The sequence below is a fragment of the Nothoprocta perdicaria genome, unplaced genomic scaffold (assembly GCF_003342845.1).
Source record: "Nothoprocta perdicaria isolate Ctin4 unplaced genomic scaffold, notPer1 scaffold_22, whole genome shotgun sequence".
Classification (NCBI taxonomy): Eukaryota; Metazoa; Chordata; class Aves; order Tinamiformes; family Tinamidae; genus Nothoprocta; species Nothoprocta perdicaria.
In genome coordinates, this window is record NW_020455415.1 from 853,346 (window position 1) to 871,912 (window position 18,567).

Here is an 18,567-nt window from a genome sequence, read left to right on the forward strand (position 1 = left end):
TACATTAATTTGTGCATTAAGTCTTTTAGAGGGCATTACTTTTAGAATAAATTTCCAGGTAGAGGGAGTGACATGTGAGAAAACCAGCTTTTAACCAGCAATCAACAATTTACCTTTACAATTTACTTAAGATTTAAATCAGAAAATAGATGCATGGCAAAAACAAGTTATTGCAAAAGAATTCTGAAAGTCTTTTGAAACAGGCAACTTTTTAAAAACGTCTTATTCCACCACCAGATTGACTCTGCTACTCCAAACTGGGATATTTTTGCCAAAAGATAAAAATCTGTATGTTTCTTCACATTTGTGATTTGACCGTGAAACAAAAAGGGGATTATCTGAATGGCTGAGATGCATTAAGAAAATTGCAGATAGTGCAGCAGAAATTAAGTTTACTGAGGAAAAGAGAACCTAAAGATACACAATGCAGCTGTAAAAAGCCAATGTTGGCAGTGAGCTACTGCTATAAGAAGAGACTGGAAAACAAACCATGGCTGAGCAGTGGGATGAAAGCAGCAAGCATAAACTAGAGAAAAAAAACCTTACATATATATTAAATACACGTCTATATATTAATACATCAAGCATAGCTACTGTAGCATTTCCATTTTAGACCACTGAGACAAATTTATAATTGACTCTATTTGCCAGATTCGAGTCTAAACACAACCTCTTTTGGAAAAATGCAGTTGATTAATAGGGCCATGACTGTTTTTAAAAACAACTTTTGTTAAATTAGAAGTAATCACATATTTTTTCTTTGTTTCTAACCATTTCCCTGAAACTAGATTTTTTTGGCAAGTAAGATAAATCACCACTGGCAAGGACGGAAAAAGCAGGCAGCAAGACGGAGTCATTCATATCCACGCTATGTTAACTATGGAGCCGCAATTGGATCTCGAGCAAAATAAGGAACTGCTGACAACACCCACAGCAATTTCTCCATGTATTTCCACCTAGAAAGCAGCAGCATGACGACTTCAGCTTGTTTTCTCTCCACCTATTTACAGAGCGCTGTAATATTTCAAGGCCTAGAAGGAAAGGCAAGAAGTCCTACTCGAGGAGAAGCACTTACCAAGCTCACCAGCTGCATTTCGACCACCGACGGCGTACAGATGTCCTTTGAGGGCACTTAGGTGGAAGAAGGTGCGCTTCTCGTTCAATGACGCGACTTGCATCCACTTGTTGTAGCGCGGGTCGAACCTGAAGACCGTGTCGACCGCAGTTTTACCCTTGGTGTCGTAATTGCTCTGGCCCCCGACGACGTAGAGGAAGTTTCCGATGACGGCAATGCCGTGCTGGTACCTTGGGGCGTCCATGGGCGCGAGCGACCTCCACTCGTGGGCCTTCTCGTCGTACATCCGCAGCTCTTTGCTGACGACCAGCTGCTGCCTCAGCACTCCCCCCAACGTCACCAAGTGGGTGCTGTCCGAGCGGATGGCAGTCCGCTCCGACTGCATCACGGGCTGCATGTAGGGCATCATTTGGTAATTGCTGGCTTCCAAGAGCAAGTTCACGCAGGTGTTGTCAGTTCTCATGAAGTCCACCGTCTGCACGTAGTTAATAAGATCCTGGGGGGTCATCAGGGGAAACCTGATGTTCTTCATGAGCTTCGCCGCGTACTCCATGCGAGGCTCCTCATAGCGCAGCCAGCGACAAGCCGCCTTGAAGAGCTCGAGCTCGGTGCAGTGCTTAAGGCTGTTACTCGAAAGCACAAAGGCAAGACGTTCAAAGGGGAGTTTCACAAATTCACCAGTACTTAGCAACGCAGGGAAGTTCTTCAGGATGAAATTATTCACATATTTATCCACTTCTGTGAGATTGTATGTGTTGGCAATTCGCCCAACCTCAACACAGTTTTCTAAAGAAACCTATTAAGTAAATAGAAAGAGGAATCAAAACACTTTCTTAATTTGGCGTCTAAATGATAATGTAGACTTTAATGAATACTGTAGAAGCAGCAATATTTTCATCATTTTGCAACGCTCAAGGTGATTTACACACGAATAAATAAATATTCAACACGATGTATATATTCATGACTGCAAGGGGAGACCAAATATATTCCACATTTTGAAGAAAGAAGTGAGACAAGTAGGAAGCAGATGGCATATATTAATTGTCAGATGTGTTATACAACAGTGATACATAGCAATTACATAGCATTTCAGCTCTGCAAACATGGTTTTAAGTTAGAACTGTGGAAAATACTGTCAAAGGAAAGGTGATTAGCCCAAGGTTACAGGATGGCCTCAAGTTGTGCCGGGGAACTTTTGCGTTAGATATTAGGAAAAATGTCTACATGGAAAGAGTGGTCAAGCATTGGAATAGGCTGCCCAGGGAAATGGTGGAGTCACCATCCCTGACAGTGTTCAAGAAACGTGTAGATGAGGCATTTAGGGACATGGTTTAGTAGGCATTGGTGGTGATGGGTTTATGGTTGGACTTGATGATCTTGAAGACCTTTTCCAAACATAATGATTTTATGATTGATGCAAGAGTAGGACCTACCATTAGGCTTTTCTAACACATTACTGAACTTAAATCCTGTTATCTGGAGTCACTGGGGATTCAAGGCATCGAGGCAGAGGGAAATGGAAAGGACAGAACACAATTTAAAATGGGACTCCAATGAACTCCTCCACTTCAACCAACTCTATGGTAGAGATGCACAGCAAGCCAATTTTCATAGGCCTTTTGTTGAGAATTGCAATTCTTTTGCATTCACGTATGCTAAACCAAACCTCACTCATACAAGTTTTCTAGTCACTTTGGCCAAAACCATGCCAGCCACCCCTCAACATGGACAATTTCCTTAACTCTATCATGAGTCTCATATATTTGTAATGCCAAAAGAATTCAAGCTTCCAAATCTCATGGTTATTCAATATATACAAAAAGATTGAAGGACTGCTACCTGACTGCAGCCTCAGCATTCAAAAACCTAAAGGTCATGACAGATTACAAGATTTTTCTACTGCATAACCTGAATCTCATCATTGCCCTTTAATACCAGACAGTTCTGAAAATGTAATGAGTATGAGAACAGCAGATATATTCTTTTTATTCAGTAGAAACTGATCTTACTTATGCTACAGTGAATACTGCAGTCATCAAAAGTCTTTGTTCAAATATCCTGAAATGCCTTTGGAGAGTCATTGGCTCCGTGTATCTTATTTTTCCATCTCTATAAACACTAATCCTGTAATCAAAATTAATCCACGCGATTAATGCATGGCAGACTAACAGGATTTCCATTACAATGTGTCTATGCCGTGTATAAATAACTAAGTTACACTGCAAATCTTTGCAATTGAATATACTCCTGCAATCCTTACCATGGAGAAATAGACTTCCTAATTTTACACCAGTAATGTCAGGTGAACGTCACATCAGCAACTTCCAATCACCCCTCTTCTATCTTATTTACCTGATGCTGACTTATTCTATCCATTGGTATTGAGTATAGACTAACATTTTTTGCAAAGAATTATTTCACAGGCAGAAAGAGTGCCTATTTCAAAGACTAAGTCTTTAGAGCCAGAAATATAATCCTTTAACAGAATGAAATGTAATAGTCACCTCCACCTAAATACTTTAAATCGGACAGAGTTAGAGCACAATTATGTTATTTAAACACTTAAGTTACTAAAGTGTTGATCGATAAAGTTGAGATTTTATGATAAATTCCCTTTTTTTTGGTACTCCACTTTGGCTATAGGAGAGAGCTGCTCTTTCACAACGTTTACTCACCACAAAGCAGAAGACAGACCTCCAGAAATTTTGAAAAACTTTAAAAAAAAATTAAGCATAGTTTGGGAAAAAAATCCCTAAGTAAAAATGCTTGGATCCCACTCACCCAGGAAACTACAACCACTTTGTTCCCACCATTGCATTCCTGTGGCATGACAGACTTCCAAATATTAAGATCACCTTGACAATTTGCCAGCTGTTCCAGAAATACAAAACAATTACCTAAGCAGTAAGATCCATCGAAGCAACTACACTAATGGTAAAGCTGAAGTCCTTGTTTTCACTGCTTTGGAAAATTTTCTGTTTAATTACAGTATAATATTCTGTTTCCCATTATACTGCTGTACTCCTCTGAACGTTGTAATTTATTTGGATAGGTTTCTAATCGTTCTCCAGTTTATACATTGCTATTACTCTTACTAAAACAGTATTGCGCATATTCTAGCACTGTCTTCTGAACACATTTCTCTGCCTTTTTTTAATTAATTTTCCTCACATTATGGCTCCTCTAGGTATGAGCATGGGAGCAATCCTAGCCTATTGTAGCATTCTGCAAAGTTATAAATATTAAAAGCTAATACTAAAAATAACACAGAAAGGATCTCAGGAGATTTTCCGGCATTTTTGCTGGGAGCCCATTCAGCTGCGGAGCAAGTCCGCAAAGTTGGTCAGAAATACAGAACTCGGGCTTTTTATACAGGTAGGGTGTAAACAGGCATCAACTAAAAATATCTACAAGACAGCTAACACGCGTCACTATCATATTCTCACTTTTTTTACAAAAATTAAGCTGTTACCATGTGCTCACAATTATCAAAATAGCAATGCAAATGAAAATACATAAGAATTAGAATATCAGAATTAAAATGAGCAAAAAAGTCTTCTTGGGGTCAAATCCTTTCAAAGGAGAATATCAAACACGAGGTCAATTTTCTGAACCACATTAAAGACTGAGTCAATACTAAATGGAAGAGGCTTTGGAAAACTAGAACTCCTGAATGCTGAATATTTGACCTTGGTGTTTAGCAGCTTAAAACAGATGCTGCAGGATTTAAGACTAAGAAAACACTATCTCAGCTCTGAGAATTAGCTAACTAGAAGGTATGCTGAGATTAAAAAGCAGTTTTAGAGAGCCCAGTTGCATCTAACACTTTCCTTAAGGAGCACATTTTTGTTATTTCCATTGTTGATTCATTGTCCTCTTGTTTGCATTAAGTCCTCGTACCTGTCTTTGCTAAGTAGGTCACATTTCTGTAGTCTGTGCAGCTCAGATTACCTGCTTATTTGTCATTACTGACATACAGAACACTGAACACCAAATAATTGAATTCAAGCAGAATCCAACAGTTCCCCTGCTAAAGGTCTTGAGAGAGATTTCCAGTTAGGTATACACACAATTAACATTAGAAAAGCTTAGGGAAACATTAAAAATAAGTCAAAGCTGTGCCTCTAAGCAAAACTCCTTTCAAAGCAGAGCTCTGCAGCACTCCTGTCCTGCGTCCCATGGAGTAGGTGCCCTTTTCTTGCAGGCAGGACAAAGTTATATTTACATAGGACTGCAGAGCAGCAGTGAGACAAGGTACTGGAGCAGAATATATTGGCATCCTGTGGGCAAGACAGAATACAGATAACTCCACTCTTACTAAGAAATTGCATTGTTTAGCCATGTAAATTAAGTAAATGTAATTGAAGCATTCAAAATGCAGGGAATGAGACTACTGGGTGTAATGCTGGAAGGAGCAGAGTCATACAGGGAGAACCTGAAACCTCTGATATCTGAGATTTAAAAAGGAAAGGATGTTTTAAAAACAAGGCCTTTGGAAGACAACCTAAGCTAACAAACACATATGTGAGCTGATGTTCAGCATACAGCAAGAGTATTCAGCAATGTGGTTAACAACAGGCTACAGCTCAATAAAAAAAATGACGTATTTCACATCAGGTTTCTTTGCTTACATGCCTCTTTCCACCCAAGAAGGTCAAATCCAAGAAAAAGCCTATACAAGTCGAAGCTGGGTTATCACATAGGCTGAATCTTTAAAATCTGCCTTGCTGCTAGGGAAGAAATGATCTTGCTTGTCTTTTAATACAGAGAAAAAATGCAAACTGTTTAGACATTCAGCTTGAAGGGGACGTGGCACTTCTCCAAAGCACCACCTCAGGACAGGACAGGACACTGGCGATGAAGGAGGATGAAGAGGGTGTAATTAACAAGTGACCGTTGTTCAAAAAAAATAAAAATAAATTAAAAAAAAAACCTTTATCATTTTGAATGAGAAACGCAAGTAGCATTAAATCAAGATGCCTTACCCCAGAGATAAGAAATACTTTACAGAAGTCCAAAACAGGTAAAATCTGCAAAAAGCTGGCAGCTTCCAGAGTGTCCTGAAGGTTGTCCATGTTAAGGGAAAGTTTTGCAGTATAAATGAAATCGATGATCTTCTTTAGGCCTATTTTGTTCACACCATGAAGCTTAATGCACATTAAATCCTGCTCCTTCATTCCTCCTGCGGAAGACACGGGGGCAAATTTATACAGTCAGTGATCAGGACTGCTTCACACTCACCACCGAGCATGCACTCGAGTGTCCGAGCGATGGTGATTTAGAGACGGCCACACACACTACTCTGGCAGAAACCTCACCTGTGAACATGGCCTTGAAGTAGTCGCTCGCAGAAGCCATCATGGCTCGGTGAACGGGAAACACTTCGTCACCATCGCCGGGAACTAGCGTCACGTCGCAGAGCAAACCTTCCACCCGCAGCTGATCAAAACCCTGCAAGAAGAGCACAGGCTGAAGCATCTGCTTGATTCGAGTGGGGAGCAGGACTCCTTGCTTCCTTAAACGAAATGTACTTTTATTCATATACATACACTATAAATCCAAAAAGTCAGCAAGCTGCCCTCCTACATATCATAATATCTAATATACCAAATGGTAACTATTCACTAGAAAACTTAAATTGAATAATTATTATTTTCTATAAGTGAAGAACACAAAGAGCATCGTGCCTTACTCATCACATACATTCTTTTCAGAAAGCAGGTTTTGTTTCCTGCTTTCTGAAAAGAATCTTTTTTGTTTGGTTGGTTTTTCCCAACAGTTTATATTCCATAAGCTGTTCTAGGTTTGCAAATGCTGGGGTTTGCAAGGACAGCGGTCACCTGATTACAGGGTTATCAAGTTTACCGCCAAAATAAAGACAAACCCCAAAATACACTCCTGCATTAGGGTATCTGCTCTCCTTCCTCTTCTTCAGCACTTTACTGAAATACAGTGCTAACTGTAATGAAAAAAATACTATGCGAAATACTCTCCTCCCAATATACACCTGGTTGGGGATGATGGCAGGTGTGTGCAGTTCTACACTCCTTCATGCACTGCAGAAGACAAGCTCAAACATAAAACCGTTTCTTTCAGCCAGGCTTATCTTTTTTCTTTTTCTTTTTTTTAAATTACCAACAAACATGCAAATATTGCCTTTATAGGTTTAGCACTCGAGAAAGTCTTGGCACCAGTTCTTAGGATTTAAAATTTAAGATCCCTTAAAGAAAGGCTGTATTTTTGAAACTATAAAGGTAAGCAGAAAAGGACATTCAAATTTGTCCAACCAAAAAGAACAGAGTACAAATGAAGAGGTGAATTACTCTCTAATAAATACCAGAAGCCAACACAGGATTATGTTCTACAGCATCTTCAGTGATATTTATGGCCAAGCTTTCATACCAATGTCAAATGGGCAGCGTAACTCATGACACCGTGTTGCACTGAAGCCAGGACTCTCTACAGGGAGTAAGAAAATGGGCTGTAATTATGCTATCAGGCTTGCAAAAACTTGGCAATAAATAGGGGAAGCAGGACTCTTCTATCAGCAGTCGTCTTCAACTGCAAAAAAATAGAGAGACTTCCCACGATCTTGATAGTCCTTCCTATCTTATTCAGGACAGGTTACTTCTGAGGCACAAGAGGATCAGATATTTTGCACTTTGCAAACTCGGGTATATGGAGAAACAACTCCCTGATTCTCAGCTCTTAAAAAACTGTTGTATTTCAAGCACCTGAGCAACAGTTTTACAAATATCAGTTTTCCAATGGCTCAAACTGTGAAGAAAAGGCTAGAATGAGGAAAAAATCACATCTCAACACTTGGTCTAGGCTTCCCAGTACCCTTATTTGTTTGTATGTTCTTACCCACATTAAAAGCTGCTAGAAATCTGAGCTGCTAGAAAACTGAGGGCAGAATCTCACTTCAATAATGTGCAAATTGAGCCCAGCACAACCCTGCATCTGGTGTTTGATGGTTTTATTCTCCCCACTTCTTCACTGATTGTTGTTCTCCAAGGAATCATGCCATGCTCGACGCATACCTAACTGCACTCCTGAGGGAACTTGTGCTGGAAAGTAGCAAGAACTGCACGAGTTGTAGGATTGGTACCGTATGATGTGCAAAATCTCCAGCAGAAACGAGAAATAAAATGCTTTTATAGTCAGATTTTTAAAGTTTGAGAGGATGGTGTTTTTATCTGTTAGGAGAAAGATACCAAAAGTTCTGGGTTTTTTGTTTGTTTGTTTTTTGAATACTTATCTTTTGAAGATGAAAGAAATACAGACAAGTAAAACTGATGATTCATCAACAGGGAAGATTGGGCATTTTGAGAAAGAGGGCTACTCATTCGCATCTGACAAATTAAAGTCATCTGCAATCTGCAACAGAACACCTATCTAGCATACTAGCTGCAAGAATGTGAAATTCATTAATTTAATAGCTATATATTATTTGCTTGGCTAATTGCTGGACTGCAGGCCATTTCACAGGTACTTCTGTGGAACATACTTACTGCAACTAAAATATCTATCCAGAAAATAGAGCATCTTGCTCTCTGCAGCCAACACAGGCTTCCCAGCAATGTGTGTGCTTCTTTTGCTGCCGTACAGAAGTCACAGGCACTTGGCTCTTTTTCCAAAAGTCCTTCTTTTTTTTTCAGGCTGTTGCTGCAAGTTGAACCTTTAACTTTGTGGAAAGGACGTGACAAGCCACACTGCTTTGGGGCACTGTCAACAGAGCACACAAACCATACGCTTTGCGTGGCTTTTCTGGAATTGCTAGTTTGAAAAGGTTGGAGCACGGTTGTATTGCCCAGAGCCTTCCAGAACCTCCACACAGGTCATTTTGGACATGAGAATATGGAATTACCTGTAATACCACAGAACTGTGCGTGTTGCTGGTGAAAAATCTCGTGGTCCCTGTCTTCGAAGACTGCAGATGGGCAGAGACGCCCATATCGCTGCTCCCCAGAGATACTTTCATATGAGGATCCTCCTCTTCCACCAGAGATCTAAGAAGATCACAACACAGAAGCCTTAAGTGAAAATTAATTTTCATTCAGGGCCCTTGTGTGTTAAAGCCACGGTCTTCTCAGGTAAAAGGTAACAGCACAGAGGCTATGAGGCAAAACGAGCAGGCAACGAAACTCATCCTTAATGGTCATCATCTAACCTAAGAATGGGAAATGTTAAAACAACTAAGCAGTACAACTTTTTTTTTGGCTATGCTTTTATTTTTACCTCCAAAATTAAGAATCTCGGGCACTGTTTTTCTTCTATTTATGCGTCTAGTATTTTAGGGTGTTTTCAGGCATTCAGCTTTCAAGATCAAGTCTCACCACATCAGATTGCCAAGAAAAAAACCTTAAAGGTAGTTTTAAAGTTCAGTAATTTCATTTTTAGGGGCAAATACCAGCTTGCCCAAGTATAAAAATAACAACAGAAAACATCTAAGGGAGTCTCAAACAATACTCTTAGAAATACACACCTAGAAGATATGAAATACGGCATTTGCCTATTGCTGGCAACCATTTCACTTAATTTTCACTTAATATTTGTTAGTGGGAAGAGTCAGGATATGTAATTTTGATTGCAAATAATTACTGTCCAATGTAGGTAGGAATATCTATTTTTAGGTAACACTTAAAAAATTATTGCATTGTTACTAACCTCTCACTTTAATTTTAAGATGTAAAATAGATTTACATAGAGATGTGCATATAATATTCTATCTACCCTAACTGGTAATTCTTGTAAAATATAAATAAACCTAATCCCTAGAAATATTAATAACCAGTACCCATAATTTCCATGATTTACTACACTTACCGGCATGCACACCAACATAATGCATGCTCTCTCTATAGATGTGCATATAAACAATGATTAGCAAACATATGCTCTTAACTCAGAGATGAGTGAGGGTATTTTCATTATTAATAAAGACTCCATATTTCCAAAAATATTCATAGCCAACTGACATAACCGCTGCAAATTTCAGATATGAGAAGCTCTCCCAATTTTTCCATGCAGGTAAAAACATTGGCCTCCAAACTAGTTTCAGAAACTACTTATTTCAGTGACAAAAACGTGTTTTAATTAGCTCTCATTCCTCCCATGATTTGACTGGGATCAGTATGTAAGGGACAAAATGAGAATTTGCAGATAAAAAAATAATTTGCCTTCCTCCCCCCCGCTTTTTTTTTTTGTAGGTTGTCTACTTATAGCAATTTCTGAAACTTAGGAGTTCTTCTGAAAGCACTTATGTGCCTTGTTCAAACCCATGGTTCCTTAAGGTCAAGCTATGGAAACATAGTCAAAACAAATTCACAGTTTACATGGGTTTGAAGCAGTGCGATTTTATGCACACAGACATAACAGATTGTAGGAACAAGGGTACAGCTGAACAGCTTTGACTTCTAATGTAGTAGCCCAATATTTATATGTCCAAAAAAATAACATTAAATGGGGAGGCCCTGTAAGATGCAATAGCTCGGTTGTTTTTAAAAGAGTGATTTCCAATTTATAAACCACATTTTGGATTTGTATTAAAGTATTCTACATAGCATATCACATTCAGAAAAGCATTTTCCAAACCATCCCTGGCATTCAATAAATGCATCATTCACCATCAAACATCAACAAACCAGTCGCTAGCGCGCAACCCAGAAGATTTTTTGTTCATTTTGTTCTAGATCTTTGTTAGTTCAAACGTAATCCCATCAAGGAAAGTCTACCGTGATTTCAAAGGACATTCAGTCTTTAGATTTGTTTACATGCCTTTCTACGAGAAGAAACACAAAATAATGTTGGGAGACTTCTGAGCGTGGGCGGGAGAGCGCTGCAGATTCGACTGGCGTTGATTTGACTGCAGATGCTCTTGAAAGGTCTTCCAAAAACGTCACATCAGAAAGGCATTATCACAAAGGCATTACACAAAGGGGCTTTTACAAGATTCCCTTTAAACATGGAAGCAAACAATGCAACTCCTCTATCTTTAAGAGGGCAAGGGGAGATCGAGCCATCTTGCTTGCTGATTTGGGCTTTTTACCATGGTGGCCAATGCTCTTTCCACTTCTGACCAGCTAGCATGCTTTGTGATGCTTGCAAATGAAGGCAAACGACCACGATGCATTTATTTCAACAGCAGCAATAACAATGAAACCTCCTTTCTGGAGAGGCCACTAGGAAATAACAGGACTTCAGGCACCGTCACCCAGCTCCCTTCTAGGAGGTCCAACAACCCATCAGCCTCCAGCACCACACAACATTTCCTCGTCCAGACCAGGCCAAACACACACAAAGTGCACTGAAATACTGGAAAATAATGAGAATAAGCAACCTCCACTCCATTCAGGTGTTTAGCACTTCGCACCTGAGGTCCTGCAAGCAGGAGACCAGAGGATGCCAGAAGGGACACGCACTTTGCAACCCAAACACACTGGCAAAATAGAGATAATCAGAGAGTCTATTTGGCACTTCCCTGGTAGATAATTTGGCGCCATCTCTGCTAGTTTTTGCCAAAACAGAGTACTCGGTGTATTTTACAAGCATATCTGAAAATAAATTGCCCAAAGTTGTCCAAGCTTTACCCTAAAGGGGCCTCTAACATGGGATACCTCATTGCTAGGGCATACACAATGGAGAATACAGATAATTTTAAAACACCTGCAATACTTACAAAGCTGAGATGTGCCTACAAAGAATTACTTTCCCCTTCCTGCTTTTCAATCCATAATGGGCAGACGTCTAATATCTCTATCACAATGCAAATCTAACAGCAATTGCCCTGGTGCTAATCGTGCAGAACCCGCCTCTTCTGCAATTGCACAGGAATATATGCACAGGATATGCACAGGAATATAATAGAGCTTGTGTACCCTAATTAGACATCAAAAAATGCAAATCTGAACACTGCGAAAATCCACCAGAAATATAAATGTTAGCAGTTCTAATCTTAGGTGCTACCTTGGCTGCATTTGACTCACTGAGAATAATTTTAAAAGAGAAGCAGACAATATTGTTCCTATAGTACTAGTGTTTGCTTTATATTTAAACAGTCATTATGAGGCCTTTATTTTGCTGGCTAGAGGCAAAAACAAGTTAAAATGCATTGCACTAATCAAACAAATCAACTCTCTTGAGTTGATTTCTTGAGTTGAAATGTTTCATTCAACATTTTGAGATTTTGGTCTCTGAAATCGACATTTTGTTTGCTCTCCTGAAAGGTTACTGCGAGTTTTAATACAATTCATAAGCACAATTTTTTAGTCCCCTCTCATTCCCATCCAAAACCAAAAGCACTGTTTCCTACATGCTGCATTTTCACCTACAGCTCGCTTAACAGCTCAGGAAGCACCAGCACACACCACCATTAGGCAGAAATAACTGAGGACTTTTAGGAGTTTGTTTTGCTAAAAGTTGCAGTGCAAGTCAGCAATAAGCCCTGGAAACTGCACGCTGATCTGCTGAACCTGTGGCGTGCGTACAGGAGGAAACAGCTCTCCCAAAGCAACCAGGGAGTTGGAATTTGCCACTGGCGCTGCACCAGTTTCAACATTTATTTTCACATAACAAGAGAAGCTACTTATCTCTGCAAGACGGTGAAAATGCAACAGCACTTACACATTGCATTGATACCAGGAGACAAAAGAAGTGAGAAAAACACTATGTTATATGTAAGAAAGTGCATTTAAAGCCTGTCCTCTAAAGAGATATCAAGTTATTCAAAGTGCAAGTGCCAATTTGGGAGCTGTAAAGCAAATATTCAGGAATAGCTCTGCCACTCGTGGCCTGGCCAAAAAGGTTCACTGGAGTTTGCATGCAGCTGCATCCCCAGTGCACGCACAGCAAGTGCATCTGCCTTGTTTAGGCCCTGCTTCCAACTGCATTATTTATATTCATTAACATAGGTCTGCCAAGCACTGCAAGTAATTAGATAATAATGAATGTAAATACATTGATTTGTACTGTAAGTACAGTATATCACGATTAAGCACACTACCAAAGAAGAAAGCTAATTCATTTCCTAATTAATTCCATTGTTCTGATCAATAGAAGTCATTAAGCAAGAAGTGCAGCAGGAGCATTTTTAATCAGGAGGAAAGAAAGTTGCTGGAGACGAGTACAATAGCACGCAGTGATAATTCACAGGAAGCTGCTGTAAATATGGATATTAACCCCACTTTCAATATATGCACTTGGTCTGCACAGTTTTCCCTAATAATTACAGAAACTACTGGATTCTCTTCATTTATCTTCTTTTTACATTCATTCTTTTTAATCAGACAACCTCTATTAGAGGTTACCTGGATATCCTCTTAAGACAGCTTGGGCAATTGCCTTTAGAGCTAGAACTTCAGAATGAGAAAGGCCATAAGCCAAAAGCTGAATTACAAAAAATATTAAAATAATGTGGTTTTTTTTTTCTTTTTGTCTAGTTTTTTTAAGCTCAGGCTGAAGAAAACCACACTAGTGTTACAGTTAAGTACTACCTTTGTGGAGATGAAGTTCAGATAAAAACAATACAATAACATAATTCTATGTTCGTCTTATTTCAAATAGATAAACTTCACTAGCTTTTAAATACTAGTTGGACAGGTACATAATGCCATTAATCTAATCCCACCATAGACCCAAATGTAGAGGGGAAAGCGACAAGAATAAGAAGCTTCTGTTAATGAAGAGATGACCACAAGGTGAAAATCACCACAATGGGTCTTTGTAACGAGTTTCTAAGCTTAATTGCTAGCAGCTCCAAGGAGAAGGAGGCACAAGTACCTGGTCCAGCACAAGCACTAGAGAGCTGAGTATTTCTGGAGTATATTTTTTTTAAAATGATTTTTTTTTTTTCACACAGACACAAGCTTTTGCATGACTGCTCCCAGTTACTGCTCCCAATTCTGTCCACAAGCTCTCTGGAGTATCTGCAGTGATTTACGTAGGCTGCAAGGACTGCCCTCCAAAGCAGGGCAGAATCACCTACAGCAGCACAGACACAAGCCCGACGGGCAGGACAGCAATTGAACCAAGAATCTGAACTTACTCAGTCCATACCTGCAGCTCAGGCATCCATCTCCATCTCAGGTACTCAGGAGTTTGCACCTTCTTCCAAAACTGGGCTTAAGCACTGGGGCTTTCCAGCCAATACTGACAAATATTGCTGGACTGACTTGAATTACAACCTGTTTCAGAGCCAGCAGCCAACCTGCTTGCTTTGCACTTAGCAAATATTAACTTGCTAAACTAGTCGGAAGTCAAGTGACTAATGATAAGCACGGACCTGCGGAAACTTTTACTCTAGCCTAAAACGTTCAGGTGCGGAGTTGCCATTTTGTACGGTACTCTAGCAGGAATGAAATAAAACAACTATTCTGTGCTGTTTTCTTAGTAAGAAATTGAACTCTGATGCGACAGAAACAAGGCAACTATAGGAATTACTGTCAGCTTGTTCATTATATCAGTAAACCGCTGATGTGCTCGAAACGGCCAGAGTTCAGTGCACGGTCTTGCAGGGCAAGAGAAGAGCAGCATCTACAGATATTTCAGAGTACGTCTGCCTAGATTTATTTTAAACCCCACAATCTCTACAATAACCTTCTAAAAGCCTAGCCAAGCAATACTGCCCAGACACAGCATTCTTAATTTGGTGAGGCTCAGTGGCTTCTTTCTGAAAAGATTATAACCTTATTTTCTTTGTCAAATTACTATCCAACGAACCATGACTACAAGCGCTCCGGTCCCTGGTAAATGGCATCTTCAGAAACTGCTCTTGGCATGTGCCAGGGCTCTGGCATTTATCAGCAAACAAAGAACTGGATTTCAATTTCATAGCACTACATTCTCCTCCCAGGACAAATCTTTACCATTTTATGATCTGTCAAACAACCTGGGGTACTACAGGGCTGCTGTGCGTGCAGCTGAGTTTACGCTTTGCTGATGAAATTATTAATGAAAAGGCCAACCGAAATACAATGGAAGTTTCAGCTATTGTTAGAATATCCAGTAATTCCTCACTTTGCATGCTTAGTCTGCCAAAGTATATTCTTAGGATGCTTAGTCTGCCAAAAAAATAATTTAAGCATTGACTGTCTTACCATCTTCCTTCTGTGAGCAGATGTTCCAGCATCCTGAGTAATGAATCCAAGAAATCCCCTATGAGCTACGTGGCCACCTATGAGCTCAATAAGTACAACTGATACAGTAGTGTTGTATTAAAAAAATCTCATCGTGCTGACATAAGGACAAATATTATTATAAAATAGATGACCAAGTTACACAAATGCAGCATTTCACGTTTCTTCCATTTTGCATCTTATACCCACACATTTTTGGGCGACTCTTTCCTAGCATAGTTGCTCTTGGGATCCTTGTCCTCCTCTACAATAATTTCTCATATTTTATTACTATTTTTCAACAAGAATTTCCTCAGTCATTTTCTTCTGCGATATCAGTAAAAGTAACTTGCACTATTGTTCCCAATTACCTATTTTAAAAAAATACAGTAGAAGTTTGCACAGGAAACCTAAGTTTATACTTTCCAAATACATGTCCAGCCTCAGCCAGAAGAGAACACAAAGACAAAAGGAACTTTTATTTAAGAGGTTGATCTCTAAACAGATCAAACATTTAACAAAGAGGCTCCTGGAGCTCCCGCTGCAATTTTGGGGGCCTACAGGTCCTGGTTGGTCATTCGAGTTCATTAATCTTTATCCTTTGTTGCTGCCGAAGATGTGAAATGCGTATGGACAAACCAGCTGCAGAAGGCAGGATTTAGGTGATGTGTCGTGCTTAGAACACGTGCCAAGCCCTACTCATGAGGCTCCTACGACGAGCACTAGTCACACACGATGCGCCTCACATGTCACTCTTACTGCACAGTTGAAAGGATGCTTTTTAATAGATGAATGACAGAAAATGGAGCGTTTACCTAGAAATGCTGTGCATTTCCCAGGTTACCGCTACACATTTCTTACCTTTTCCCTCTGGTGCAGGCTGCATTTTCATGCTGTTAGTTTGAATGGGTCGCCGCAACCCAAAGCTAATAAATTGGTACCTCCGACAGATTAACTCTGCTGTTAGCTACTGCTGCGTGAATTTGAGAGACTGCATTTGAATGTCACGCTTTTTACACCTGAATTTGTTGATATATCAGAATATAACAGCGGAATATTTAAACTTGTGTTTGATAAGCCAATACCAAGCTCCTGGGTCAGAATTTGAGAATTCTGGACACTGAATCAAAGCCAGGCCCAAGGAAAGGGACTGCAGATGCCAAGCTTGGGAGAGCAGAAACACCAAACCGTTTGGAATTGCTGTTTTCCTCCAGATTTTCATGAAGTCTCTTTGAGCTGCCACACAAAATCACGAGCCTTGGCATGAAGTCTCTACCCATGCCCACAAGCCCCTGATTCACACACAAGTGGGAAACACCAGTAGATGCCTCCTCTGATGCCTGAAGTGATGACTGTCCCAAATGCCAGTGGATCCAGGTGGAACGGGGGAGAGGGAGAGAAATGAGGATATTCTGCACATCACTTGATCCTTTTTAAGGCACCCAAATCACTACAAAATTGGGTCCCGCAAAGCCAGGACTGAGCAATAACATCAACGTTTGCTCTCACAGACTACACAGCCAACAGTCTAGGTGCAATTTCTGTGGATGCACGCACAGAAAATTCTCTTCAAAATTTCCTGATTAGAAAACAATCAAACTCCATCAGATATCTCAAACTATTTGCAGCGTAATTGCAGCCCCCTGGTTAAACCAAAGTTGTTTTTCCACCAAAAGAAAACAATAATTTGCTCAGACATTGCTATAAGGCTTTTCTTCCTAACAGTACTCGGTCTCTCTGGGAGCCTTAATATAACATTCACATTCAGTTTTTTGCGAAGAGTTTACATTCATTTGGCCATTTCTAGCTCAGATTTGCAGACTCAAATTGTTTAATGACTCTAAATTAGAAACAGTTCTCTAATGACATTTTGCCAAAGTTGTCGTTAGGCTATTGATTTCCCTCATTAAAAGCAGGAGCAGCAGCACAGGGCGCGCGTGCTCTGCAGCTTCCCTGCAAACGAACTACTTTAATTCTATTTAAGTTCAAAAAGGTAAAATGCAGGCCTCAGAGGTTCCACTTTTTTGTACATTGTCAGAGCAGCCCAATCCTCTGCCCTTTCTACTGAATTTTAAGCATTCAAATCCACAAGTCTTCATTGGAGCTACACATCTGAGCACTTCCCAGGTAGGGCAAAGCAGTAAGAAAAACAGTGAGTGCACAAGGACATCAGTCTGACACACCTTTAGGTTTATTTATATATATATACATGCATAGATCCTGTTTAACTGGCAGAACAATTCCTTACCATGAAAGCAAAAGTAATGGATTAAACCCCCTTATTTGTCTCTCTAAGGTGGCATCTCTGCATTCCAGTCATACTTTCCCCTCTCATCGCTGTATCAGCCCTAGGAACTCCTGTCCCTATCCCCTCTTTCAGAATAGCTTTATGTCCACATGTAACCCAGAATGGTCTTGAGAGCTTAAAATCTATCAGAAAAAAAAAAGACAAAAATATCCTGACTTTGCAGTTTATTTAACCCTTGCTCCTTCTGCTACTAATGTCTGCTCTATCATTTCTTCTCTTGTTATTTTATAACTATTTAAAGCTACTTATAACGGTTGTTTTATCATTCCTATATTACTATCTCCTTCCTTTTTCATTACTTCAAATTGCAAAAATATTTTTCCCCCAGACAATGAAAAGTTTAAATCTAAGCAAGTCAGACACGAAGCTTGGCCTATTTGTCAATGCCAATTTTTGCACCTTGGGCATAGCAAGAATTTTCTCAGTTATTCCTAGACAAAGCAGTACAGCAATAACACAAATGTGCCCTCCATTTTAATGCCACGTCTACACACTTTTACACTGTTATTCCCACTATTATCACCTAGAAAAAAAAGGATTTATTTTCTCAATCCCACCCAAAGTTACCCTCTGATTACTACAAATAAATGGGCACCCCCAAAACGTCAGTGGAAGTTGCTGTACGGCAACAGAGGCTGGCAAGCAGAAAGCAACAGCAGTTGCCATGCAGCAACGTTTTCCCTTAATAACAAGGAAATAATGACAAAAATGACAATCTGGCAGATCTGATGTGCTGGCAGAACAGGCTGAGCAACATATTCAAGGCAGTCCAATAAATACACGTGAGCATGTCACAACATCGCGTCAATATTGCACCATCACACTGCAAAAAGTACAGACAGGGATTATTTAAAAATATGGATTTGGGGAAACCTGCGTGTTGACTTCCAGCCTGTTGAAACTTGAGATACCCAGGAAGCAATTGCTTGGAAGGGAAACCCTGCCAAAGACAGGTGAGCCTTTAAGCGAATAATAAGCAAATAATAAATCTGTCAAATGCTCAAAAGCCCAGCAAAATGGTTTATTTTCTGAATTTGACCAACAAAAATGAAATATGCAGGGCAATC

The 18,567-nt window shown here is 39.8% G+C and overlaps 1 protein-coding gene across 3 annotated transcripts in view; it reads right to left on the reverse strand.

Moving 5' to 3' along the window:
- Positions 1 to 18,567, reverse strand: part of LOC112946979 (kelch-like protein 13) — a 72,659-nt gene that overhangs the window by 7,550 nt on the left and 46,542 nt on the right. For all 3 annotated transcript variants that reach the window (XM_026038982.1, XM_026038981.1, XM_026038980.1), the window contains 4 exons: positions 8,949 to 9,090; positions 6,397 to 6,529; positions 6,064 to 6,260; positions 1,076 to 1,871 (listed from right to left, as the gene is read on the reverse strand). In XM_026038982.1, the coding sequence (XP_025894767.1) occupies positions 1,076 to 1,871; positions 6,064 to 6,260; positions 6,397 to 6,529; positions 8,949 to 9,090 (1,268 nt within the window). The remainder of the gene's footprint in view (positions 1 to 1,075; positions 1,872 to 6,063; positions 6,261 to 6,396; positions 6,530 to 8,948; positions 9,091 to 18,567) is intronic.